This window comes from Mesoplodon mirus (assembly GCF_964341445.2).
Source record: "Mesoplodon mirus genome assembly, chromosome: 18".
Taxonomy (NCBI): domain Eukaryota; kingdom Metazoa; phylum Chordata; class Mammalia; order Artiodactyla; family Ziphiidae; genus Mesoplodon; species Mesoplodon mirus.
Window position 1 is genome coordinate 60,527,929 of NC_138994.1, and position 22,275 is coordinate 60,550,203.

Consider the following 22,275-nt stretch of genomic DNA (forward strand, 5'->3'; position numbering starts at 1 on the left):
CCTGGTGCCTCCCTTGCAATGCAGGGGACACGAGTTCAATCCCTGGTCAGGGAACTAAGATCCCACATGCTGCAGGCAACTAAGCCCACGCACTACAAGATCCTGCTTGTCACAACTAAGACCCAACTCAGCCAAATAAATAAAGAAATATTTTGGGGCTTCCCTGGTGGCGCAGTGGTTGAGAGCCTGCCTGCCAATGCAGGGGACACGGGTTCGTGCCCCGGTCTGGGAAGATCCCACATGCCGCGGAGCGGCTGGGCCCGTGAGCCATGGCCGCTGAGCCTGCGCGTCCGGAGCCTGTGCTCCTCAACGGGAGAGGCCACAACAGTGAGAGGCCCGCGTATCGCAAAAAAAAAAAAAAAAAAAGAAAGAAATATTTTTTTAAATGACACAGATGAACTTATCTACAAAACAGAAACAGACTCACAGGCATAGAGAACAGACTTGTGGTTGCCAAAGGGGAGGGGAAGTAGAGGAGGGATGGACTGGGAGTTGGGGATTAGCAGATGCTAACTGTTATATACAGAATGGATAAACATTCTACTGTATAGCCCAGAGAACTATATTCAATATCCCATGATAAACCATAATAGAAAAGAATAGGAGAATGTATATATATGCATAACTGAATCACTTTGCTGTGCAGCAGAAATTAATACAACACTGTAAATCAACTATATTTCAATAAAATAAATTTTAAAAAATAGTTTACCTTTAAAAATAAGTTCTGAAGTCCCTTCTAAGTTCACTCAAGTCCCACAGACTGGATGGAAGAAGAAAATGTGAAAAAAAAAAAAGCTATGCCTTACAGTCCTGCTCAGCACAGAGGAGGCAGAGAGTATTCTAAAATAGTTTGCTCCTGGGACTTCCCTGGTGGCGCAGTGGTTAAGAATCCGCCTGCCAATGCAGGGGACAGGGTTTGATCCCTGGTCTGGGAAGATCCCACCTGCCGCGGAGCAACTAAGCCCCTGCACCACAACTACTGAGCCTGCGCTCTAGAGCCTGTGAGCCATAGCTACTGAGCCCACGAGCCTAGAGCCCGTGCTCCACAACAAGAGAAGCCACCACAATGAGAAGCCTGCGCACCGCAACGAAGAGTAGCCCCCACTCAACACAACCAGAGAAAACCCGCAGAAGACCCAACACAGCCAAAAATAAATAAATAAAAATAAAAATAAAATAAAATAATTTGCTCCTACCCTAGCTTAGAAACCAAAATCATGATATTAGCTCCCAAAAATAAATGCAATGCTTAAATTTTACTAGTTTCTGTCTTAAAGGTGGTCTTCTCTGATTTTATCTCTAACTCTGAAGGCTATACAATTTGGAGCTTGAAACCTTCCCAGAAGCACAGTAAGCAGTACTGCTGAGTAAAACTGATAGTACACAGTACTTCAAGGGAAAAAAAAAACAAAACCCTGCTTTTTCCAAATTATTTAAAGAAATAACTTTTGTTAAACTTTTCAAAAATTGAGAAAAATGGAACTTTTCATCAAGGAAAAGCAATAATAAATTCAAGAGTAGGTTAGATCTCTTTAGAAAAAAACGGCCAAGTGTGTAAGTAGAGCTATCTAAAGAGAAAAGGTATGAATGCTCTGTCCACACTAATGACTGCAAAACTAGTTATCTGCAGAAACCACGACAGATTGAATTTCCATGGCTAATTAAGAACACATACAGGCTTGACACCTCTGGGACTCTGGCAGCAGTGATTCTAATTTTGTGTCTCCTACCAATTTGCCTTTGCACACGTTGAATGTGACAGTGGTAGCCAGATTAGACTGACTATTTTGTTAAATACTGAGTTGCAAAAACAACAGGATCAGAGTAAAGGCAAGGTTATAGAATTTAACCTCTTGAGACACATAATCTCATAATTCCAAATACACAGGGTGGCTCTAATAGATGAGGAATGGACTATTACTTAGTAGATATTACTGATATTTACTAGCCATAGGAAGAAAAAATAGCAGATTAATTAGTGTCTTATATTTCTTCTAAGGTTAATTCTTTTTTTATTTTAATTTTTACTTATTTTTGGCTGCGTTGGGTCTTCGTTGCTGTGTGCGGGCTTTTTCTAGTTGTGGTGAGCAGGGGTTACTCTTCGTTGCAGTGCTCGGGTTTCTCATTGTGGTGGCTTCTCTTGCTGCGGAGCACGGGCTCTAGGCGCGTGGGCTTCAGTAGTTGCAGCACACAGCTCAGTTGTGGCTCACAGGCTTAGTTGCTCCATGGCATGTGGGATCTTCCCAGACCAGGGATCGAACCCATGTCCCCTGAATTGGCAGGTGATTCTTAACCACTGCGCCACCAGGGAAGTCCCTGAGACAACTCCTTAAAATTTTTTTTGGGGACAGAGAGCAGAGAAGTTGGGTAGAATCAGGAGTCAAGGTAGTTTTTTTGTTGTTTGTTAAAATAGAAAACAGAACATATTTGTACAAAGATGGAAATGACCCCGTAGAAAAAGAGAAATTGATGAGGCAGGAGCAAGAAAGGATAACTGGTGGAGCAAAGCTCTTGAGAAGGAGAGAGGAGACGGGATCTAGAATACAAACGGAAGGGTTGCCTTTAATGGTAGCAAGGCCTTGGCATCATGAAGAGGAGGAGGAACTGAGAAGCCAGGATATTGGATGGAAAATGTAGATAACACTTTGAAGAATAAAGTGGCTGAGAAGTGATAAGAATAGTGGAAGAAAGGATGACAGTGAGCCATGAACAAATGAAGGGGGAGTTAACAGGGATCGGTAGGTGACAGCGTCTTGGTGTGGTGGCAGCTGGCATTAACGTTAAAAGAGCTTGGGTTTTGTGGGGGTTTTAAAAATATTTATTTATTTATTTGGCTGCGCTGGGTCTTAGCTGCAGCATGTGAGATCTAGTTCCCTAATCCGGAATCGAACCCGGGCCCCCTGCATTGGGAGTGTGGAGTCTTAACCACTGGACCACCACAGAAGTCCCAAGCTTGGGTTTTTGAAGGAGGAAGGAAGAGAAATGATTTGGGGGCAACATGAGAAGTTAGTTTGAAGATAAGAATACCTGTGAGAGGAAAAATAATCTCCTGTACTTGAAAAGTTGTAAGGGAGGTAGTTTTGCTAGGCGACAAACCAGTTTTCAGTTGGAAGAGGAAGTTGATGGAACATTTAGAGAAGAGGTTAAGAATAAAGAGGAAATGGCTGATAAAGATGTTGAAATCTGAAGGGTGGAGTGAAATGGTTAGGATGACTGGTAAAGAGCAGAGTACTGAATCAGATTAACAGAAGTAGAGAGTACCATGGAGATGCTAATCAGGGTAATGACGGATGACCTGGAGGCTACCGGTTGTAACTGAGTGAAAAGGATTATAGAGCATGATGGAATTATCTTTTTGTAATCTCTAGGAGTGGAAGGGAAGGTGAGTACGCTGTTTAAGATGAGTAATATAGAGAGCTACACAAACTGTTGTCTCTTGCAGGTCTTGTGTTATGGAGGGTACTGAACTAGAATTGCTAATATTTCACGTAGGTTTTTTGCATTTAGTTATAAAATATGGTCTACAGATATCCTTCCAGCGTTACAATTATTAGGGTTTAACAACAGGATTATGATTATCTTTCAAAACAAGCTGGGATTTTTTTCCAAGTGTTTTTACACTCTGGAACCATCTGGTATAGTGCATTTTGACGTAGGGTATATCTTTGATTACATTTTCAATTTAATTGATCTAGTCAGATTTGCTACATTTTTAGGCGATTTAATTTATTTTTTTAAATTAATTAATTTATTTATTTACTTACTTTCGGCTGCGTTGGGTCTTTGTTGCTGTGCGTGCGCTTTCTCTAGTTGCGGCGAGCAGGGCCCACTCGTTTTGGTGTGCGGGCTTCTCATTGAGGTGGCTTCTCTCTTGTTGCGGAGCACGGGCTCTAGGCGCGGGGGCTACAATAGTTGTGGTGCGCAGGCTCAGTAGCTGTGGCACACAGACTTAGTTGCTCCGCGGCATGTGGGATCTTCCCGGAGCAGGGCTTGAACCCGTGTCCCCTGCATTGGCAGGCGGATTCTTAACCATTGTGCCACCAGGGAAGCCCTACCTACAGTACTTTTATTTATTTTTGGCTGTGTTGGGTCTTTGTTGCTGTGTGCGGGCTTTCTCTAGTTGCGGCGAGTGGGGGCTACTCTTCGTTGCGGTGTGCGGGCTACTCATTGCGGTGGCGTCTCTTGTTGCGGAGCACGGGCTCTAGGCGCACGGGCTTCAGTAGTTTTGGCACGCGGGCTCCGAAGTTGTGGCTCGCGGGCTCTAGAGCACAGGCTCAGTAGCTGTGGCGCACAGGCTTATTTGTTCCGCGGCATGTGGGATCTTCCCGGAGCAGGGCTCGAACCCGTGTCCCCTGCATTGGCAGGCAGATTCTTAACCACTGCACCACCAGGGAAGTCCCCAGGTGATTTTATTTATGTTTATTGGCATAAGGATTTTTTTCTATTTGTATTTCTTGTCACGTGTGAAAAAATGAACATTTTCCCCATTCCCAGTTCAGAACTAGTATCATTCCATTTGAAATAACTCCAAGGCTGTAGAGGAAAGGGCACCCAGGAGAGCTGATGGTGATGCGGCCCAAAACTGGAAGAGTGAACTTTGATTCACGACAAGAACGTGTGCGGTTGAGAACATACCAACCTGCCCACTCTGAGGCTTATTTTAATGCCGTTGAAGTCCGTGCAAAGGTTTTAGAGCTTAGACTGTAACCTACTGGAGGAAGACGGGAGAAGATAACCGAACTGTTGGAGCACTGGAGCGCTGGGTAGTTTTTGTAAGCTGTTTTCTGGTCCCGCCTAAGGAGGAAAATGCTGCACCCAGGGCTCGTCGGAAAAAGTACTACTTTTAACAAAAGCTGAAAAGATGTTTAAAAAAACACTTAAGCCTTTTAAGTCTCCGACATACGAGGCTGTGCAGCCGATAGTGGAAATTTCCCAAGTTTTCTTAACACAAACTGGATTTGCTCTCTCAACTCCCAGTCGGATCCATCCCACCGAAATCCAGTTCAGCTGTGGCATGCTTTTTCCAGCCTGTTCGAAAACCACCTTCCGAAGTGAGGTTTCCCGCCATTTAACTTCAAGAAATGAAGGTCTTTCCTCCCAGATTCTCTACACTCGTGGGAGGCCCAAGCCCACACGAGGCGAGCAGCGGAACGCCCAGGGCAGCAGACTGCATCATGATCCCCGGGACTGAGCAAAAAGGTGACATCAAATTGGTAGATAAGCGTTTAGCACCCGCCGAAAAGCGGGAGAGCGAAAACGCCCACTGCAAAGCGAAAGCCAGCCAGGTCGCGCGCGGGCCCCGCGCCCACGGTGGGAGGAGGGAAGGTGGGGAGGAGCGAGCGTTGAGGGCGGAGGGCGGGTTCGCTCCAACTCGACTCCGGATTGGTCGGGTCCAGAGAGCTTAGTGACGTCAGCGGGGAAGAACGTCTGATTTGTGTGGTGGGCGCGGGCAGCCGGCGGAGGCGCATTGCGCAGACGCAGCTGATCGGCTCCTTTCCCCCTGCCGCTTCTGCCCAGCTCTGGCGGACAAGTCTCGACATCGTGCGCCCCCCACCGGGACCGCTCCCTCCCCCTTCTCGGCGTAGTCGAAGATAAACAATAGTTGGCCGGCGAGCGCCGAGTGTGTATCCCGCCGCCGCATTCGGCGGGCTGCGTGGGACCGGCGGGATCTCGGCCAGCCTGCCATGGCGGGGCTGTACTCTCTGGGAGTGAGCGTCTTCTCAGACCAGGGCGGGAGGAAGTACATGGAGGACGTTACTCAGATCGTGGTGGAGCCCGAGCCCACGGCTGAAGAAGAGCCCGCGCCGCGGCGGTCCCTCTCTCAGCCGTTGCCTCCGCAGCGGTCACCGCTGGCTCTTCCTGGCGGCGAAATCTCGGGGAAAGGCCCGGCGGTGGCAGCCCGAGAGGCTCGCGACGCGCCGCCGGACGCCGGGGCCTCGCCGACTCCCAGCTGCTGCTGCCGCCGCCGTTCCTCAGTGGCCTTTTTCGCCGTGTGCGACGGGCACGGCGGGCGGGAGGCGGCACAGTTTGCCCGGGAGCACTTGTGGGGTTTCATCAAGAAGCAGAAGGGCTTCACCTCTTCCGAGCCGGCGAAGGTGTGCGCTGCCATCCGCAAAGGCTTCCTCGCTTGTCATCTCGCCATGTGGAAGAAACTGGGTAAGTTCCCCGGCTTGTTTGGCGCCCGCCTCTTTTTCAGGCAGTTTGGGGCCTTTTATAGCGCCAGTCCCGCGGTCCCCCAGCACGGAGAGCGCTCTCAGTGTCCATCGATGGGAGGGAAGACTTTTCTGGGTCTCAGCTTTCTTTCCAAGGTGGAGGTGCGGGCAAACAAAGTGGCTTTGGGAAGGCTAGGATTGTTGTCTCCCTTAAAACGCTCCTCGCTTTATTTCCACCCCACCCCCCACCCCCAAGGATCAATGGGGAGCAGTCCTCTCCCTTCGAGACTTCAGTTTGGTGGCCGCCAGCGGAAACGTGTTTGAAACCTGGCGCCAAATTTTGGCCAAAAGATGCACTGAAGACACGTTGCTATCTGGGACAGGCGATGGAAGCGGGAGGTGGCAAAAATTAGACGAGATCGGGTGCGTTCAGGGTGGTATGGCTGTAGACAAGACGGCGAAAATTAGAGTGTTTCCTTCCGATCTGTCATAATTTTGCTCTTGAAGGACTTGTCCGTGTCGGTTGCCTCCTACTGGTGGTGTCAGTCCTCCAGAATTGATCGTGGGTGGCTGGTAGTTGGAGTAAACTGTTGGATAATTCAGAAGGGCTAAAAAGTTATCATCTAAAGACTTAAAGTCTTGGAAGGAATTCGCTGTTGTGGTCATGAAATGTTTCTAAGATCTTTATGCTTGTACGGCTTATGAAAAACAAAAGCGCGGAATGCGTTCTTACCGCTTAAACTGGCCGGGTTAAGGCGAAATTCAGCTAGGGCTTTTTAAGAGTGCACTTCCCCCTCCACCCCCCCCACCTCCCCGCCCTTTGGTAGTTGCCTTAGCTAATTGCTGTCAGATCGTTCTCCACAGTTCCTAGTTAAAAGTACTTGCAAATTGTAGCTGCCCGTTAAAGTAGCAAGAGATAAGGAATTACTGATGTGCCAAAAGGAGAGACCTTCATTTCTAAAAATTTGGTGTAGTTGTGGTTTCATCTAAGCTTTAAGTGTTCTCTAAAGCAGACTATGTTCCTGTACCCAACATATGTTATCATACAGAGTTATAATTGCTTACCCATTGCTGTGAATGAATGGTCTGAATCTTTTTTTTAGAGAAAAGGTAATACTACTTCTGTCATTTTAAAAAGTCCTGTGGTTTATGGTAGAATAGTGTTGCTTTGTTTTCAGCAGAGGGACAGAGACATAGAGAAGAGTGTAAAGGTTGGTCAAATACAGAACATTTAAAAAAGGTATTGTCATAGAGTTGTAGAGTAGCTTCTTTCAAAATCTGTTTTCTATTTGCCTGGCTTTCTGCCAGGAATTATTTGATTGACTCATAGAACAACCATTCCACCGGTGGGAGGCGTTTTCCATCCAATCCCAGAGGTCCCTGTTATGGATTTGTTTTGTTTTTGTGTAGGCAGAGCACAGCTGAAGGCACCAGCAATATATTCCAGAAATGTGTCATTTCATTGCTTGCAGGGCAAGTAGGAGTGGACAGCAAGACAAGATAGAGGAAGATCAGACACAGAGAACGATTTAGAGTCCTGTGTATTTTGCAGCACACTTGGGGCAACGTGAATTTACCATATGTTTTCACTAAAAGGATAAAGTATAAACCCTGTTACTTGAACGTATTTTTTTATATAAATTTATTTATTTTTATTTTTGGCTGCGTTGGGTCTTTGTTGCTGCACGCAGGCTTTCTCTAGTTGCGCTGAGCGGGGGCTACTCTTCGTCGTGGTGCGCAGGCTTCTCATAGCAGTGGCTTCTCTTGTTGCTGAGCACGAGCTCTAGGCGCGTGGGCTTCAGTAGTTGTGGCACGTGGGCTCAGCAGTTGTGGCTCGCGGGCTCTAGAGCGCAGGCTCGGTAGTTGTGGCGCACGGGCTTAGTTGCTCTGCGGCATGTGGGATCCTCCCAGACCAGGACTCGAACCCGTGTCTCCTGCGTTGGCAGGCGGATTCTTAACCACTGCTCCACCAGGGAAGCCCACTGAACATATTTTTAATAAAGCAGAAACCATGCTGTTAAATGTGAATGTATATGTTTTTTGACATATATGTACTTTTTGAACCAAGGTTTATACACCAAATGTTAAAATTTGCTTTGTTCCACAGTTAACCTCGTACTCCGTCATCAAAACTTGAATTAAAAAAAAAAAAAAGAGTATGCTGAGTATATGGAAGTCGTGACACAGGAAACTCCCTGTGTCAAGTTTCCACTTTTGTAGTTCTCATTTGGTTATTGTAGTGGTTCTCAAACTTTTTGCTCTCAGAACCCTTTGTACTCAAAAATGATTTAGGGTACTAAACAGCTTTTGTTTATGTGGGCTACATCTATCATATTTACTGTTTGAGAAGTTAAAACTGAGAAATTTTTAAAATATTTATTAATCTATTAAAAATAAACTTATTGTATGTTGACATTTTTAAGTGAAAAATAAATTTTTCCCCCAAATAAGAAATATTGAAATAAGAAATATTCTCATCTCTGCCTCTGCATTCAGTCTGTTATGCTGTGTTTTCTGGTGAAGTATGTAAAGGAAAGGCAGTCTCACACACATATGTAGTAGGAAAAGGGAGGAATAGTTTGTCTTTTCAGATAGTTGTGGATATTCTATACCAAAGTGGTGGTTTCTTAAGACTAGTCAAAATAGAATCTGAAACCTCATCAATGAACTTTTCTATTTTTACATTAAGAGCCATTGGTCTCTCTTGCACTTTGAATCAATTTTTTACCCATGTGTGATTTTGTGACATGGTGCATTAGTCATTTGGAAGATAATGGTTCACTGAATTGTGCGGCTCTTCCAACTATTGATGCATTTCATTATACAATATTAAAGTACCCACATTTGTTAATATCACACATATTCTAAAATACGAGGTTTTGGGATTTCCCTGGCAGTCCAATGCAGGGGGTGTGAGTTTGATCCCTGGTGGGGGAACTAAGATCCCATATGCCACATGTTACTACGGCATAAATAAGTAAATAAATAGATAGATAGATAGATAGATAGATAGATGGATAAATAAGTAAGTAAGTAAGTAAGTAAGAGGTCTTAAGCAGCGGTTAGAAATTTATCACTGGCAACAAATACTGTCAGTTGTTTCTCTTGAAATGAAAAACTCACTTTGTTCATTTTGAAGAAAATGTACGCTAAATGGCCAAGTTGTCTTCTTCTTCTTTTTTTTTTTGGCTGCGCCATGTTGCTTGCAGGATCTCAGTTTCCCGACCAAGGGACACGGCAGTGAAAGGCCAGAATCCTAACCACGAGGCCATCAGGGAACTCCCTGCCCAAGTCTTATTAACCCATTTTATCAGTCTTTCAAGTAAAAATGATGGTCTGTGAAAATTGTGGCTACTTCATTTCATAACTCACCCAATCACAAGTGCTTTTCCTCTATACAGCCCTAGTATGCAACAGAAGTCTATTATTCATGCTTCTCTTCTTGTCTTACAGGATGTTAAAAAGACATGTATTCATGGGTGGAAGTTTAATAAAATTAATTTTTATTGCATCATCAAGGACATTCTTTTTAAAATTTATTTATTTACTTATTTATTTTTGGCTGTGTTGGGTCTTTGTTTCTGTGCGAGGGCCTTCTCCAGTTGCGGCAAGCAGGGGCCACTCTTTATCGCGGTGCGCGGGCCTTTCACTATCGCGGCCTCTCCCGCCGCGGAGCACAGGCTCCGGTCGCGCAGGCCCAGCGGCCATGGCTCACGGGCCCAGCCGCTCCGCGGCATGTGGGATCCTCCCGGACCGGGGCACGAACCGGCGTCCCCCGCATCGGCAGGCGGACTCCCAACCACTGCACCACCAGGGAAGCCCCCCTGCTCTTCTCTTTTAAGGACACTTGTCTTTGGACTTAGGGCCCACTCTAATCCAGGGTGATCTCTTCTTAAGATCTTTAACCTAATTACATCTGCAAAGATCCTTTTCCCAAATAAGGTCACATTCACAGGTTGTGGGAGAGCATATCTTTTATTGAAGTTGGGGGGCACCACTCAACCCACTCCAAGGATATTTATGTTGTCTCAGATAATCTCCTTATGAACACTTATTAATTACAAAAGGAAAAGGATTATAGGGGGAAACCTGGTAGACAGCACCTTAATCGAGTGATCAAGAGTATCATCACTTTTAACGGGACAAATTGAAATTGTATACTGCCTGTAGGGAGAAGATCATATTTAATACTTCTGTGATATTCCTGCCAAAAATGTGTAATCTGATTACAAACATGAGGAAACATGAAACAAACCCAAACTGTGAGACATTCTTGAAATGACTGGCCAAGTACTCCTAAAAAGCATCAAGGAAACACTGAGGAATTGTTCCAGATTGGAAGAGAATAAAGATAAATAAAGATACATGATAAGTAAATATAACAAGGGATCCTGAATTTATCCTTTTACTATAAAGCATATTGTTAGGATAGTTGATGTAATTTGCATGAGATATATGGATTAGATGGTTGTATGGTATCAATGTTAATTTCCTGATTTTGATGGTGTATTGTAGGAATTAGATACTATAATAGTATTTGGGAGTGATGGTATATTTTGTTGGCAGTTTGCTTTCTGTTGGTTCAAGAAAAAAGTTCTTTGGATTATTCCTGGGGAAAAAAAAAAAAAGTAAACCTGAAGAAGCAGGTCTCAGATCAGAAATCTTGGATACCTCCAGGAATCTAGGTAGCAGTTTCATCAGAGCCCTGCTGCTGGATGCATACCAGGCTATATTTATTTGTTTCAGTACACAGAATAAATCAGAAACTTGCAGCAGCATTTGGAATCACCATTTGATTATAATTCCCTGTCATTTTCCAAGAGCTATCAGACTTTTGCAGTGGTCAAATTATAGAATGGAATATATCGGATCACCACCTCAGCTCATGTTTTCACGGTGACACCAATCTTTGTTATTCTTTGAGAGATGTAATAACACTTTTAATTTTCTATTTTGGAAGAGAGTATCACTGGTGGTCTTGCACTTGGCCTTTTCTACCCTAATAGGCTTTCGACCAATGAATGAAGAGCTATGTCGGGAAGCTATTGGTTGCTGAGGTTATTTGGGGACCAAACTAGCTGTGGCATAGGTTTGGGATTCCATTGGTTCTGAGGTGGACTGGATTGAAAGTCCTATTTAGTACCTGGCCTCCACGAGCCTTATGTCTTATCAGTGGACTGTGGCTGTGTTCTGTAGCTCCAGAATTATTATCTTAGGGCCATCGTTCAGTAGTTACTCAATGTTGTGGGTATTTCTTTTCCCTTGGTGTAGAGCTACATGTGAAAATGGCCACATATCACTTTGAAGAAGGTTAACAATTCTTTAACTAAACTTGGAAGATTTTCTTTTTGTTTTTTGTTTTGTTTCCTGATTTTTGTGAAAGACCATTCTGCAGATCCAATTTTTCTTCTGCGCTGTTGTCAGTGAGGTAACCGTACCAGATTTTCTTTGGGTAATTAACTGCTCCTGTCTGATCTCTGTCACCTCAGGGTTCTCCCATCCACAGAGATCAGGGAGCCCATTTTCATTGCAGCCTCTTCCCTTAGTATTTCTTGCCTAGAGAGAAGAGTCAGTAAAATGTGTTTAAAAGATTTTAGTGTACCATATATAAAATAGATAAACAATAAGGATTTACTGTATAGCACAGGGAATATATTCAATATCTTATAATAACCTATAATGGAAAAGAATTTTAAAAAAAAGAACATATGGGGACTTCCCTGGTGGTCTAGTGGTTAAGGCTCCGTGCTTCCAGGCTTCCCTGGTGGTGCAGTGGTTAAGAATCTGCCTGCCAACGCAGGGGACACGGGTTTGAGACCTGGTCTGGGGAGATCCCACATGCCACGGAGCAACTAAGCCGGTGCATCACAACTACTGAGCCTGCGCTCTAGAGCCCGCGAGCCACAACTCCTGAAGCCCACATGCTGTAACTACTGAAGCCTGCGCGCCTAGAGCCTGTGCTCTGCAACAAGAGAAGCCCTCTCAATGAGAAGCCCCGGCTCGCCACCACTAAAGAAAGCCCACGTACAGCAATGAAGACCCAATACAGCCAATCAGTCAATCAATCAATCAATCTATCTATCTATCTATCTATCTAGGGAAAAAAAAAGAATCTGCCTGCCAATGCTGGAGACAGGTTCAAGCCCTGGTCCAGGAAGATCTCACATGCCACGGAGCAACTAAGCCCACGCGCCACAACTACTGAGCCCGCGCTCTAGAGCCTGCGAGCCACGACTACTGAAGCCCATGCACCTAGAGCCTTTGCTCCACGACAAAAGAAGCCACCACAATGAGGAGGCTGCACACCGCAACTTAGAGTAGCCCCCCTCGCCGCAACTAGAGAAAGCCCGCACGCAGCAACGAAGACCCAACGCAGCCCCCCGCCAAAAAGAAATAATAATAATAATAAATTAAGGGAAAAAAAGGACTCCACGCTTCCACTGCAGGGGACACGGGTTCAATCCCGGATAGGGGAACTAAGATGCCACATGCTGTGTGGCGTGGCCAAAAACAAACAAACAAACAAACAAATATATATATATATAAAACCAAATCACTTTTTTTATAACAATAATTTTTTTCCAATTTATTTTATTTATTTATTTTTGGCTGCACTGGGTCTTCATTGCTGCACACAGGATTTTTCTAGTTGTGGCGAGAGGGGGCTACTCTTTGTTGTGGTGTGCAGGCTTCTCATTGCAGTGGCTTATCTTGTTGCAGAGCACGGGATCTAGGTGTGCAGGCTTCAGTAGTTGTGGTTCGCGGACTCTAGAGTGCAGTCTCAGTAGTTGTGGCGCACAGGCTTAGTTGCTCCGAGGCATGTGGGATCTTCCGGGACCAGGGCACGAACCTGTGTCCTGTGCATTGGCAGGCAGATCCTTAACCACTGCGCCACCAGGGAAGTCCCCTAGTCTTTGTTTTAATGACTTATGCACATTTCCTAAAGGATACTCATGTCAGAGTTCATATACTATCTGATACTGTCTTTTTAATATGCTTCTAGTTTTAAGTCATTTTTTTAAATTAAAAGATTAAAATGTAGAGTAGAAAACAAGAAAGGCTAACTAAGGAAGACAAATTAAAGAGGTAGGTTCCTTAATATATAAATTTATTGCAGTTTCAATCAGAACCTCCACAGGGTTTGTTTTTTAATTTTACAAGTTGCTTCTGAAGTTCGTATGGAAAAATACTGAAGAGAATATTGAAAAAGAAGAATAATTGGCGGATACTTTAAACTCCCTATTATTAAAAAGCACCATAAATAGATTAGTAGGATGAGTCCAGAAATAGATCTGAGGCAAAATGTAACATATGATAAAAGGTGACATTTAAATGAATAGGGATAGCATGGATTATTCAGTATTTTTAGATCATTGTGGAATATCTTTCATAATAGTGCTTTTGACAAAAAATGTGATTTAAATATTAACATTGCTTTGAATATCCTTTTTATTTTTAGCTCTTTTTCTCCTTTTTCATCTCGTTTTAGGTGCTTTTTGCAAACAGCTAAATTACTTGTATGCTGTAGGTAAATTTTATTTTCTGAATGTGGTTAAGAACCCTTGTTTCTGGGAGTTCACCTCGTCCGCATTTATTATGATAATAGATTTTTTTTCAGGTTCTTAGCTGCAGAAAACAATGTTTCCTAGTTTTTTTTTTTTTAAAAAAGAAAATGTTTTAGCAAGAGCTACAGTTAACCCATAAAATAATTGAAAGGGCTGAAGGAACATACACCATACTCTACGCTGGGCTTCTGGAAATGACGTCTGTAACCAGACTGCAAAGCTGCATGGGCTAGGGAGCTGTCTGCTGTGATCTATGTTTGCAAAATTGATGCCTTCTTCCTGCTGCTTGTTTTTCTTTTAACTTAAAAAAGGTGTGAAATATAGCATGCATATATAAAAGGCCATAAAACATAAATGTACGCTTTAATAAATAATCATAAAATGAATACCATCCAGTTACAAAAGAGAACATTGCCTGTACACCAGAAGCCTCTGTATGCCCTTTCTGATCTCATATTTCTGTCTTCCCCCAAGAGGCAACCACAATCTTGACTTTTGTGATTATAGGTCTGTAGTGATTTACTTATTTTTCTTAATAGTTTTACCTCTTGTCTGTAAACATGATAGTTTTTTTTCCCAAAGAAAATCATGCTGAATGTATTCTTTTATCTCATCCTTCTTGTGAGATTCTCACCCATTATATGTAGTATAGTCTGTTGTTATGCTGAAGGACATTTGAGCTGTTGCCCATTTTTAGCCCATATGAACAGTGCTGCTATGAACATTCATATGTATTGTGTGTCATGAATTTATGCTGTATACCAGTGGGTAGTGAGTAGTCAAGAGTATACATATCTTCACCTTTACCATATAATGCCTAGATGTTTTCTAAAGTGGTTGTACCAGTTTATACTCCTACCAGTAGTTGATGATAGAACATGTTACTCCACATTCTTAACTTACTCTTGTCAAACTTTAATTTATGCAGCAATCTGATAATTATGTTGTGGTATCTCATTATGGCTTTTATTTATTTATTTATTGAGTTATGTATTTATTTATGGCTGCGTTGGGTCTTCATTGCTGAGCACGGGCTTTTCTCTAGTTGCGGCGAGCAGGGGCTACTCTTCATTGTGGTGCGCAGGCTTCTCATTGCGGTGGCTTCCCTTGTTGCAGAGCACGGGCTCTAGGCGCACGGGCTTCAGTAATTGTGGCTCGCGGGCTTCAGTAGCTGTGGCTCACGGGCTTTAGAGCGCAGGCTCAGTATTTGTGGCACACGGGTTTAGTTGCTCCGCAGCATGTGGGATCTTCCCGGACCAGGGCTCGAATCCGTGTCCCCTGCATTGGCAGGTGGATTCTTAACCACTGTGCCACCAGGGAAGTCCTCATTATGGCTTTTAATTTGTACTTCCGTGATGATTAAAGAAGCCAAACACCTCGGCATGCTTTTTGGCTCTTTGGATTTCCTCATTTGTAAAAGCCTGTTCAGGTCCTTTATCCATTTTTCTATTGAGTAGTCTTCTTGATTTGATTTGTTGTAGCATTTTATATATTCTGGATACCATTCCTTTGGTGTGCATATATTACAAATATATCCTCTTCCATTCTGTGAGTTGTCTTTTCACTCTAGTAATCATATATTTTGATGAACAGAAATTCTTAATTTTGATGGTAGTACAACTTCACAGTCATTTTCTTATATGGCTAGTCCATTCTTTGTCTTTAGGAAATCCTTCCCCACCTTGAGATCATAAATGTACTTTCTTGTGCATTATCTAAGCATTTTAGCTTTGCTTTTCACGTTCGGTCTTTAATGTACCTGGAATTGATTTTGTGTGTGCGTGTGTGTGTGTGTTTGGCATCGGGGACCCAAAGTTGTTTTTTTGTTTTTTTTTGTTTTTTATCCCAGTTCCATTTATTGAATGTCCTTTCTCCACTGTTCATATATCAAGTGTCTGAATATGCATGGATCTGTCTCTGTGCTCACTGTTGTATTTGTTCACTGGCTTACAACTTTTCCATACAGGTCTTACTAGAGATTTGTTAGCATTGTTGGCAGATATATCACACCTTTTGCTGTTATTGTGAATGGGATCTTTTTTTTTTAAGTTACATTTTGTAATTTTTTGTTGCTGTTTTACAAAAATAGAATTCATATTTTATATAACTATTTATATCCAGTAGCCTTATTGAACTTTATCAATGCCAGTAATCTATCCACAAATGTTTTCTTTAGGGCCTTTTTTTTTTTGGCGACTCCACTTGGTGCCTCTCAGTCTGGTTGCTTTTCTTAAATACATAATGGTGATAACAACAAAAACTAATGTTTACTGAGCACTAAGTATGTGTCTGGTGCTGTTGCTGATAGTTTTACATGTGTATATGCCTGTGTGTGTGAATTTCTAGCTTCATCAATACTGGTATCTGTTCCAGTTTCCCTTAGCATTTGTGAAGGTCATTATTTTGTATACTGCAAGCAACACTCTGTTGTGAGCGACAGGTCACTCTGGAGGGTGGGTTCCATCTGTCGGATGGGATGGGATGGGGAGATGCACTGTAGTGTTCAAGAGATGGCTTTTCAGCATATATAATATTGGAAAAGAAAAGAACTAGTTAGCCCAAATATATTAGAGAAGGCTTGTGGCTCTAAAAGTTGTGTGGCACCCGTGCATTTGGGGAGGGGGCTTATTTCTTCTACCATATCCCCCTTGAGACCCTGTTGTCCCTATCAGCCGATGCACCACTTTTCTTAAAAGACAGGTATTACAGTTACGGGCATCTTAGGAACTTAAATGTTTCACCTTTTACCGTGCAGGGGGTTTAGGCACTGACCTGGCTCCTGCAGTTTTAAATGACTCTGCCAAGCTTCTACCATCCATTCCTGACCAGCCTTTGCCACTGCCTCTGAGTTTGACCTTTTCTGGAACTCGGTTAATGGGGAATACTGATTGATGTACTGCCTCCTTGACTGACTGTGCTGTTTCCTTATACTGGATGACAAATTTTGCATTCTGATTTTTCCCTCAGTATAATTCCATTTGTTTAAAATTCCAGGAATTCCTCAGATTTTCTTATGACCCTTCTCTGTGTTTCATGACTGCTCTGGACTTTTTCTAATATTTATATTCTGTCCTTTCAGTAGGATTTTGGTGGGGAGAATATGTCAGTGTTTGGACTTAGTTTGCTGTCTTGAACTGCAACTTGTCGTTTAATATTACAGAATATTTCAGAATTTTAAATGATAGTGAATGTAATCAGTCAGTATAGGTTTTGGAATTAGGTGTATGGGATCTTTGCCACTTAAAATACTTGAGTTATTTTGAGCAAATTTCTTAACCATTCAACGTTTTGGTTTCCTCATCTGCAAAATGAAAATAATGTAACTAATCTTACCTATCACTTAGGTTCATTAGTATTATATGAGATAATACAATACATGTAAAGCTCTTAGCACAGAAAGTGGTATCCAGTAAGTGCTCAATAAACGTTATTTATTAGGTTATGAATATTCAACAGTTGTTTCAAAAACAAATCCAGTAGCTTTTTCTGAAAATCTTCTTGAAGTGAAATCAATAAACAGGTGATAAGCTGCTAGCGGTATGGTATCAAGACTTTTAACATATCCTTGCCACTAAATGTAATTAAGACTAAGACTTATGTGGAATTAGTAAATCTATGCTGTAACATTTTTCTCCTAGGATCGGCTTGATGGTCATAATATAATTGTACTATTTATAAAATTAATTTATTAATATGTGAATGAAGGGATTAATACAAGTCCTTCTTTAATAGCTTTCAAAATATTTTTCTTAAATATTTTCCTATGCTAATTCAAATTTTAACATGCTAATTCAGCATATGTTGGCATTTTTATTCTGCCACAGGATTCATGTATACACCTGAAAGAGTAAAATGTTTTATTTTTTATTACAGGAGAATGGCCAAAGACTATGACAGGTCTTCCCAGCACGTCAGGGACAACTGCCAGTGTGGTCATCATACGGGGCCTGAAGATGTATGTAGCTCATGTGGGTGACTCAGGGGTGGTTCTTGGAATTCAGGATGACCCAAAGGATGATTTTGTCAGAGCTGTGGAGGTGACACAGGACCATAAGCCAGAACTTCCCAAGGAAAGAGAACGAATTGAAGGACTTGGTGGGAGGTAATTATTGTCCTATTTTGTCTTTCTTCTCTTGGTTCTATTTAGTCCTTTTCTGCTTTATTTACCAGATTGACCTACTTCCCTTTTAATGAAGTTACAGATTTTCAGTTTGCCTGATGAAGTACTTACGTATGTTCATATTTATCTTATTATTTTGAATTGACTGTTTTATTTCTGATAATGGCTCCAAAGGGAAATGTTTTAATAATATTATTAAATAATAATAATAATATAAATAATAATAATTTTGTTACTCAAGTAACAAAACATACAAGGATTTATTTAAAACCTTTTACATAAATACTGATCAGCATGCCCTTCAGAATCTGGACAGAGCAGCCCTTATAGTTCCAGAGTAGAACAATTTGATATTTATTTCTTTAGGCTGCGCTGGGTCTTAGGTGGTCTTTGTTGCGGCATGCATGCAGGATCTAGTTCCCCGATCAGGGATCGAACCCGGGCCCCTTGCACTGGGAGCTTCGAGTCCTACCCACTGGACCACCAGGGAAGTCCCCCAGAGTAGAACAATTTGAATCTGTCTTTGGGAATAGAGTTTTGTTAGAATTAGCTTTCAGTTTTTCCCTTTGATTTCTAAGTCATATATGCTGCAAACCCCCGTTTCAACTTACTGTCTCAATATGTATCGAGATAGTTTGTAAACTATGAACTGAATTTGACTTCAGCATAATATTTTTATGCTACAAACTAAAATGTAAGATTATTCTAAAAATCAGAGGAATGAGTAACATAAGAAAATTTTAAATTTATTCCAGTACTAATGTTTAAAAAGGCAAGTTAAACAGAATCTGGTGTTTTCTAAATAATCATTCTAACTCATGTCTTACCATGATATTATTACTTGCCTCCTCTTTCTTGCTTTTTTTGTTTTTTAAGAAGCCCCAGGTTTTTGCTGTTTTTTTTTTTTTTTTTTCTTTTCGGCTGCATCGGGTCTTAGTTGCGGCATGCAGGATCTTTCATTACGGCATACAGGCTTCTCTCTAGTTATGGAGCGGGCTCCAGGGCGGTGGGTGGGCTCTTTAGTTTGTGGCACGTGGTCTCTCTCGTTGAGATGCGCGAGCTCAGTAGTTGTGGCGTGCGGGCTTAGTTGCCCCGCAGTGTGTGGGATCTTATTTCCCTGACCAGGGATTGAACCTGTGTCCCCTGCATTGGAAGGCGGATTCTTTACCACTGGATCACCAGGGAAGTCCCTCCTCTTTCTTGCTTTTTTTTTTTTTTTTTTTTTTTTTGCGGTACGCGGGCCTCTCACTGTTGTGGCCTCTCCCGTTGCGGAGCGCAGGCTCAGCGGCCATGGCTCACGGGCCGAGCCGCTCCACGGCATGTGGGATCTTCCCAGACCGGGGCATGAACCTGTGTCCCCTGCATCGGCAGGCGGACTCTCAACCACTGCGCCACCAGGGAAGCTCTCTTTCTTGCTTTTATTAAATCAAAATGGTCTTTTTCCGAGAAATAATAAACTGAAGGAAAGAATTAACATCCTTAAGCTACCAGGAGTTCAAAAGATAAGTAAGAAAAACACTAAAGGGCCTCCCTGGTGGCGCAGTGGTTGAGAGTCCGCCTGCCGATGCAGGGGATACGGGTTCGTGCCCCAGTCTGGGAAGATCCCATATGCCGCGGAGCGGCTGGGCCCGTGAGCCATGGCCGCTGGGCCTGCGCATCCGGAGCCTGTGCTCCGCAACGGGGGAGGCCACAACAGTGAGAGGCCCGCATACCGCAAAAAAAAAAAAAAAAAAAAAAAAAAAAAGGAAAAACACTAAAAAACTCTGCTGCCTTCAGATAGATGGATAATGGAGAGGAAGTTTGAACAAAAACAGATTCTCAAAAGAATAGTATAAACATTCGAAAAAATGTTTAACATTATTGAAATGAAATTATATTTTTTGCTGTTGGGTTAGCAATATTTTTGTTGTAATGGGTATCCTGTTGATAGGATTATATACTGGTATGACCTATGCAAAATATAACACATACCACTAACTTTAAATGTACATAGACTCAGTAATTTCAGGAATCTACTCTAAAGAAGAAATATGAAATGTGGACCAAAATATCTGAATGGAGCTATTGATTGCAGCTGTGTTTATTGACTGTTAATTTAGCTGAAAATAACTTGAAGCCCCAACAGCTGGAAAATGGTTAAGTACATTTAATAGATATTCATAACATTGGATATGATATGAACATTAATGTTTATATGCAAATTTTAAAAAATCATGGTGTTATGAAAAATTTCAAACATAAAAGTAAAGGTAGGGAAATTCCCTGGCAGTCCAGTGGTTAGGACTCTGCACTTTCACTGCTGAGGGACTGGGTTCAATCCCTGGTTGGGGAACTAAGATCCTGCAAGCTGCATGGCTCAGTCAAAAAAAAAAGTAAGGGTGGAATAGTGTAATGAACTCCCATACATATGGGGAATTTTTCTTTACTATACGATTTTTTCCCCTGTTTCACTGAGAAATAATTGATATATATCACTGTATAAATTTAAGACGTGCTACATGATGGTTTGGTTTACTTATATTGTGAAATGATTACCACAATAGGTTCAGCTAACATCCATCTTCTCATATAGATACAATAAATAGAAAAGAGAGAATAAAGGAAAAAAAATTTTCTCCTTGTGATGAGAACACTTAGGATTTATTGTCTTAAAAACTTTCCTGTGTATAATATAGCAGTATTAACTATAGTCATCATGTTGTACATTACATCCATAGTACTTTTTTATCTTATAACTGGAAATTTGTACCTTTTGACCACATTCCTCCAATTCCCCCTTTCCCCTACCAGGAATTTTTAATAATATAGGAGAATGCTTATTGGTCACAATAAGCAGGATATAAAATTACATTGCTAACTCTTTGTCTCCATGGAGAATGTACAAATTTATACTTATATCATCAGGATATGTGGATGACCCTGACAACAGTTGATCATATCCAGTTGTAGGTTAAAAAAAGGCATCTTGGTGATGTTTTCATTTGCATTTGTCTTGAGAAAGGTTGAATATCTTTTTATTTAAGAGCCATTTATACTTCCTTTTCTGTGTTTTTTTGTTTATATTTGTTCATTTTGGGGGAGAGTAGTTAGCCTTTTTTGTATTAATGTGTAGGAGCCACTTAGAGAAATTAGACTAATATAAGTGATAAGTTTCAGATGTTGTTTTCACAGTTTGTGTTTTGATTCTGCTCCTGGAATATTTTTCCATGTGGCAATTTATTTTAATGTAGTTAAATTGATCAATCTCTACCATTATGACTTCTGGGTTTTGTGCCATACATACAGTTCCTTCACTCTGAGGTTATTAAAAAGTCTTCTATATTTTCTTCTTGTACAGCAGTTATGAATACTTTGGTCTTAGGAACCCTTTACACTATTAAAAATTGAGGCCCTCAAAGAGCTTTTTGTTGATATGGGTTATATGTATTTTTTTTTAATGTATTTATTTATTTATTTTTGGGTGTGTTGGGTCTTCATTTCTGTGCGAGGAGCGGGGGCTACTCTTCATCTCAGTGCACGGGCCTCTCACTGTCGCGGCCTCTCGTTGCGGAGCACCGGCTCCAGATGCGCAGGCTCAGTAGTTGTGGCTCACGGGCCTAGTTGCTCCTAGTTGCTCCGCGGCATGTGGGATCTTCCCAGACCAGGGCTCGAACCCATATCCCCTGCATTGGCAGGCATATTCTCAACCACTGCGCCACCAGGGAAGCCCTGGGTTATATGTATTGATTCTACCATATTAGGAATTAAAATGGAGACATTTTCAAATATTTGTTAATTTATTGAAAAATAACAATGTTAGGCTCATTATGTGTTAATATAAAGAAAAATTTTTATGAAAAAATAGCTGTTTCCCCAAAATAAGCATTTGAGAGGATTGGCATTGTTTTACATTTTTTTAAAAGTCTTTTTATTGTCTGGCTTAATAGGTGACTCCTAGATTCTTGTATTTGCTTCTACATTCAATCTGTTGTGATAAGGTATTTTGGTTGTAGTATCTGAAGTAAAGTCTGGTTTTACACAGATTTATAGGTGGAAAAGGGAGACTGTTTTAAAAGATTTTCCATGATTTGAGGGTATTCTTCTTTGATACTATTCTAAAATTCATGAAGAGGGGGTTTCTTAAAGGTTAATAATAGTGTGGTATCTGAAATCATATCAATGACTTTTTTCATACTCTTTCACTGAGAGCCATAGGTGTATCAGTTAAGAGCCATTGGTTAAATAATATCTTTATCCATGCATGGTTTTTTTAATTACTAGATTTTTGTTTTTTAAAGCAGTTTTAGATTCATCGCAAACTTGAGCAGAAAGTATAGAGAATTCCTGTATCCTCCCCGCTGCCTCCTACACGCATAGTCTCTTCCGCTCTCAGCATCCTTCCCCAGTGGTACATTTGTTACAATTGACGACCCTACGCTGACACATCATTATCACT

At 41.8% G+C, this 22,275-nt stretch overlaps 1 protein-coding gene across 1 annotated transcript in view; it reads left to right on the forward strand.

Annotated features, from left to right (window-relative positions):
- Positions 1-5,470: 5,470 nt before the first annotated feature.
- Positions 5,471-22,275, forward strand: part of PPM1D (protein phosphatase, Mg2+/Mn2+ dependent 1D) — a 48,348-nt gene continuing 31,543 nt past the window's right edge. The window contains exons 1-2 of the mRNA XM_082603199.1: positions 5,471-6,159; positions 17,594-17,822. Of these exons, the coding sequence (XP_082459325.1) occupies positions 5,688-6,159; positions 17,594-17,822 (701 nt within the window). The 5' untranslated portion in view covers positions 5,471-5,687. The remainder of the gene's footprint in view (positions 6,160-17,593; positions 17,823-22,275) is intronic.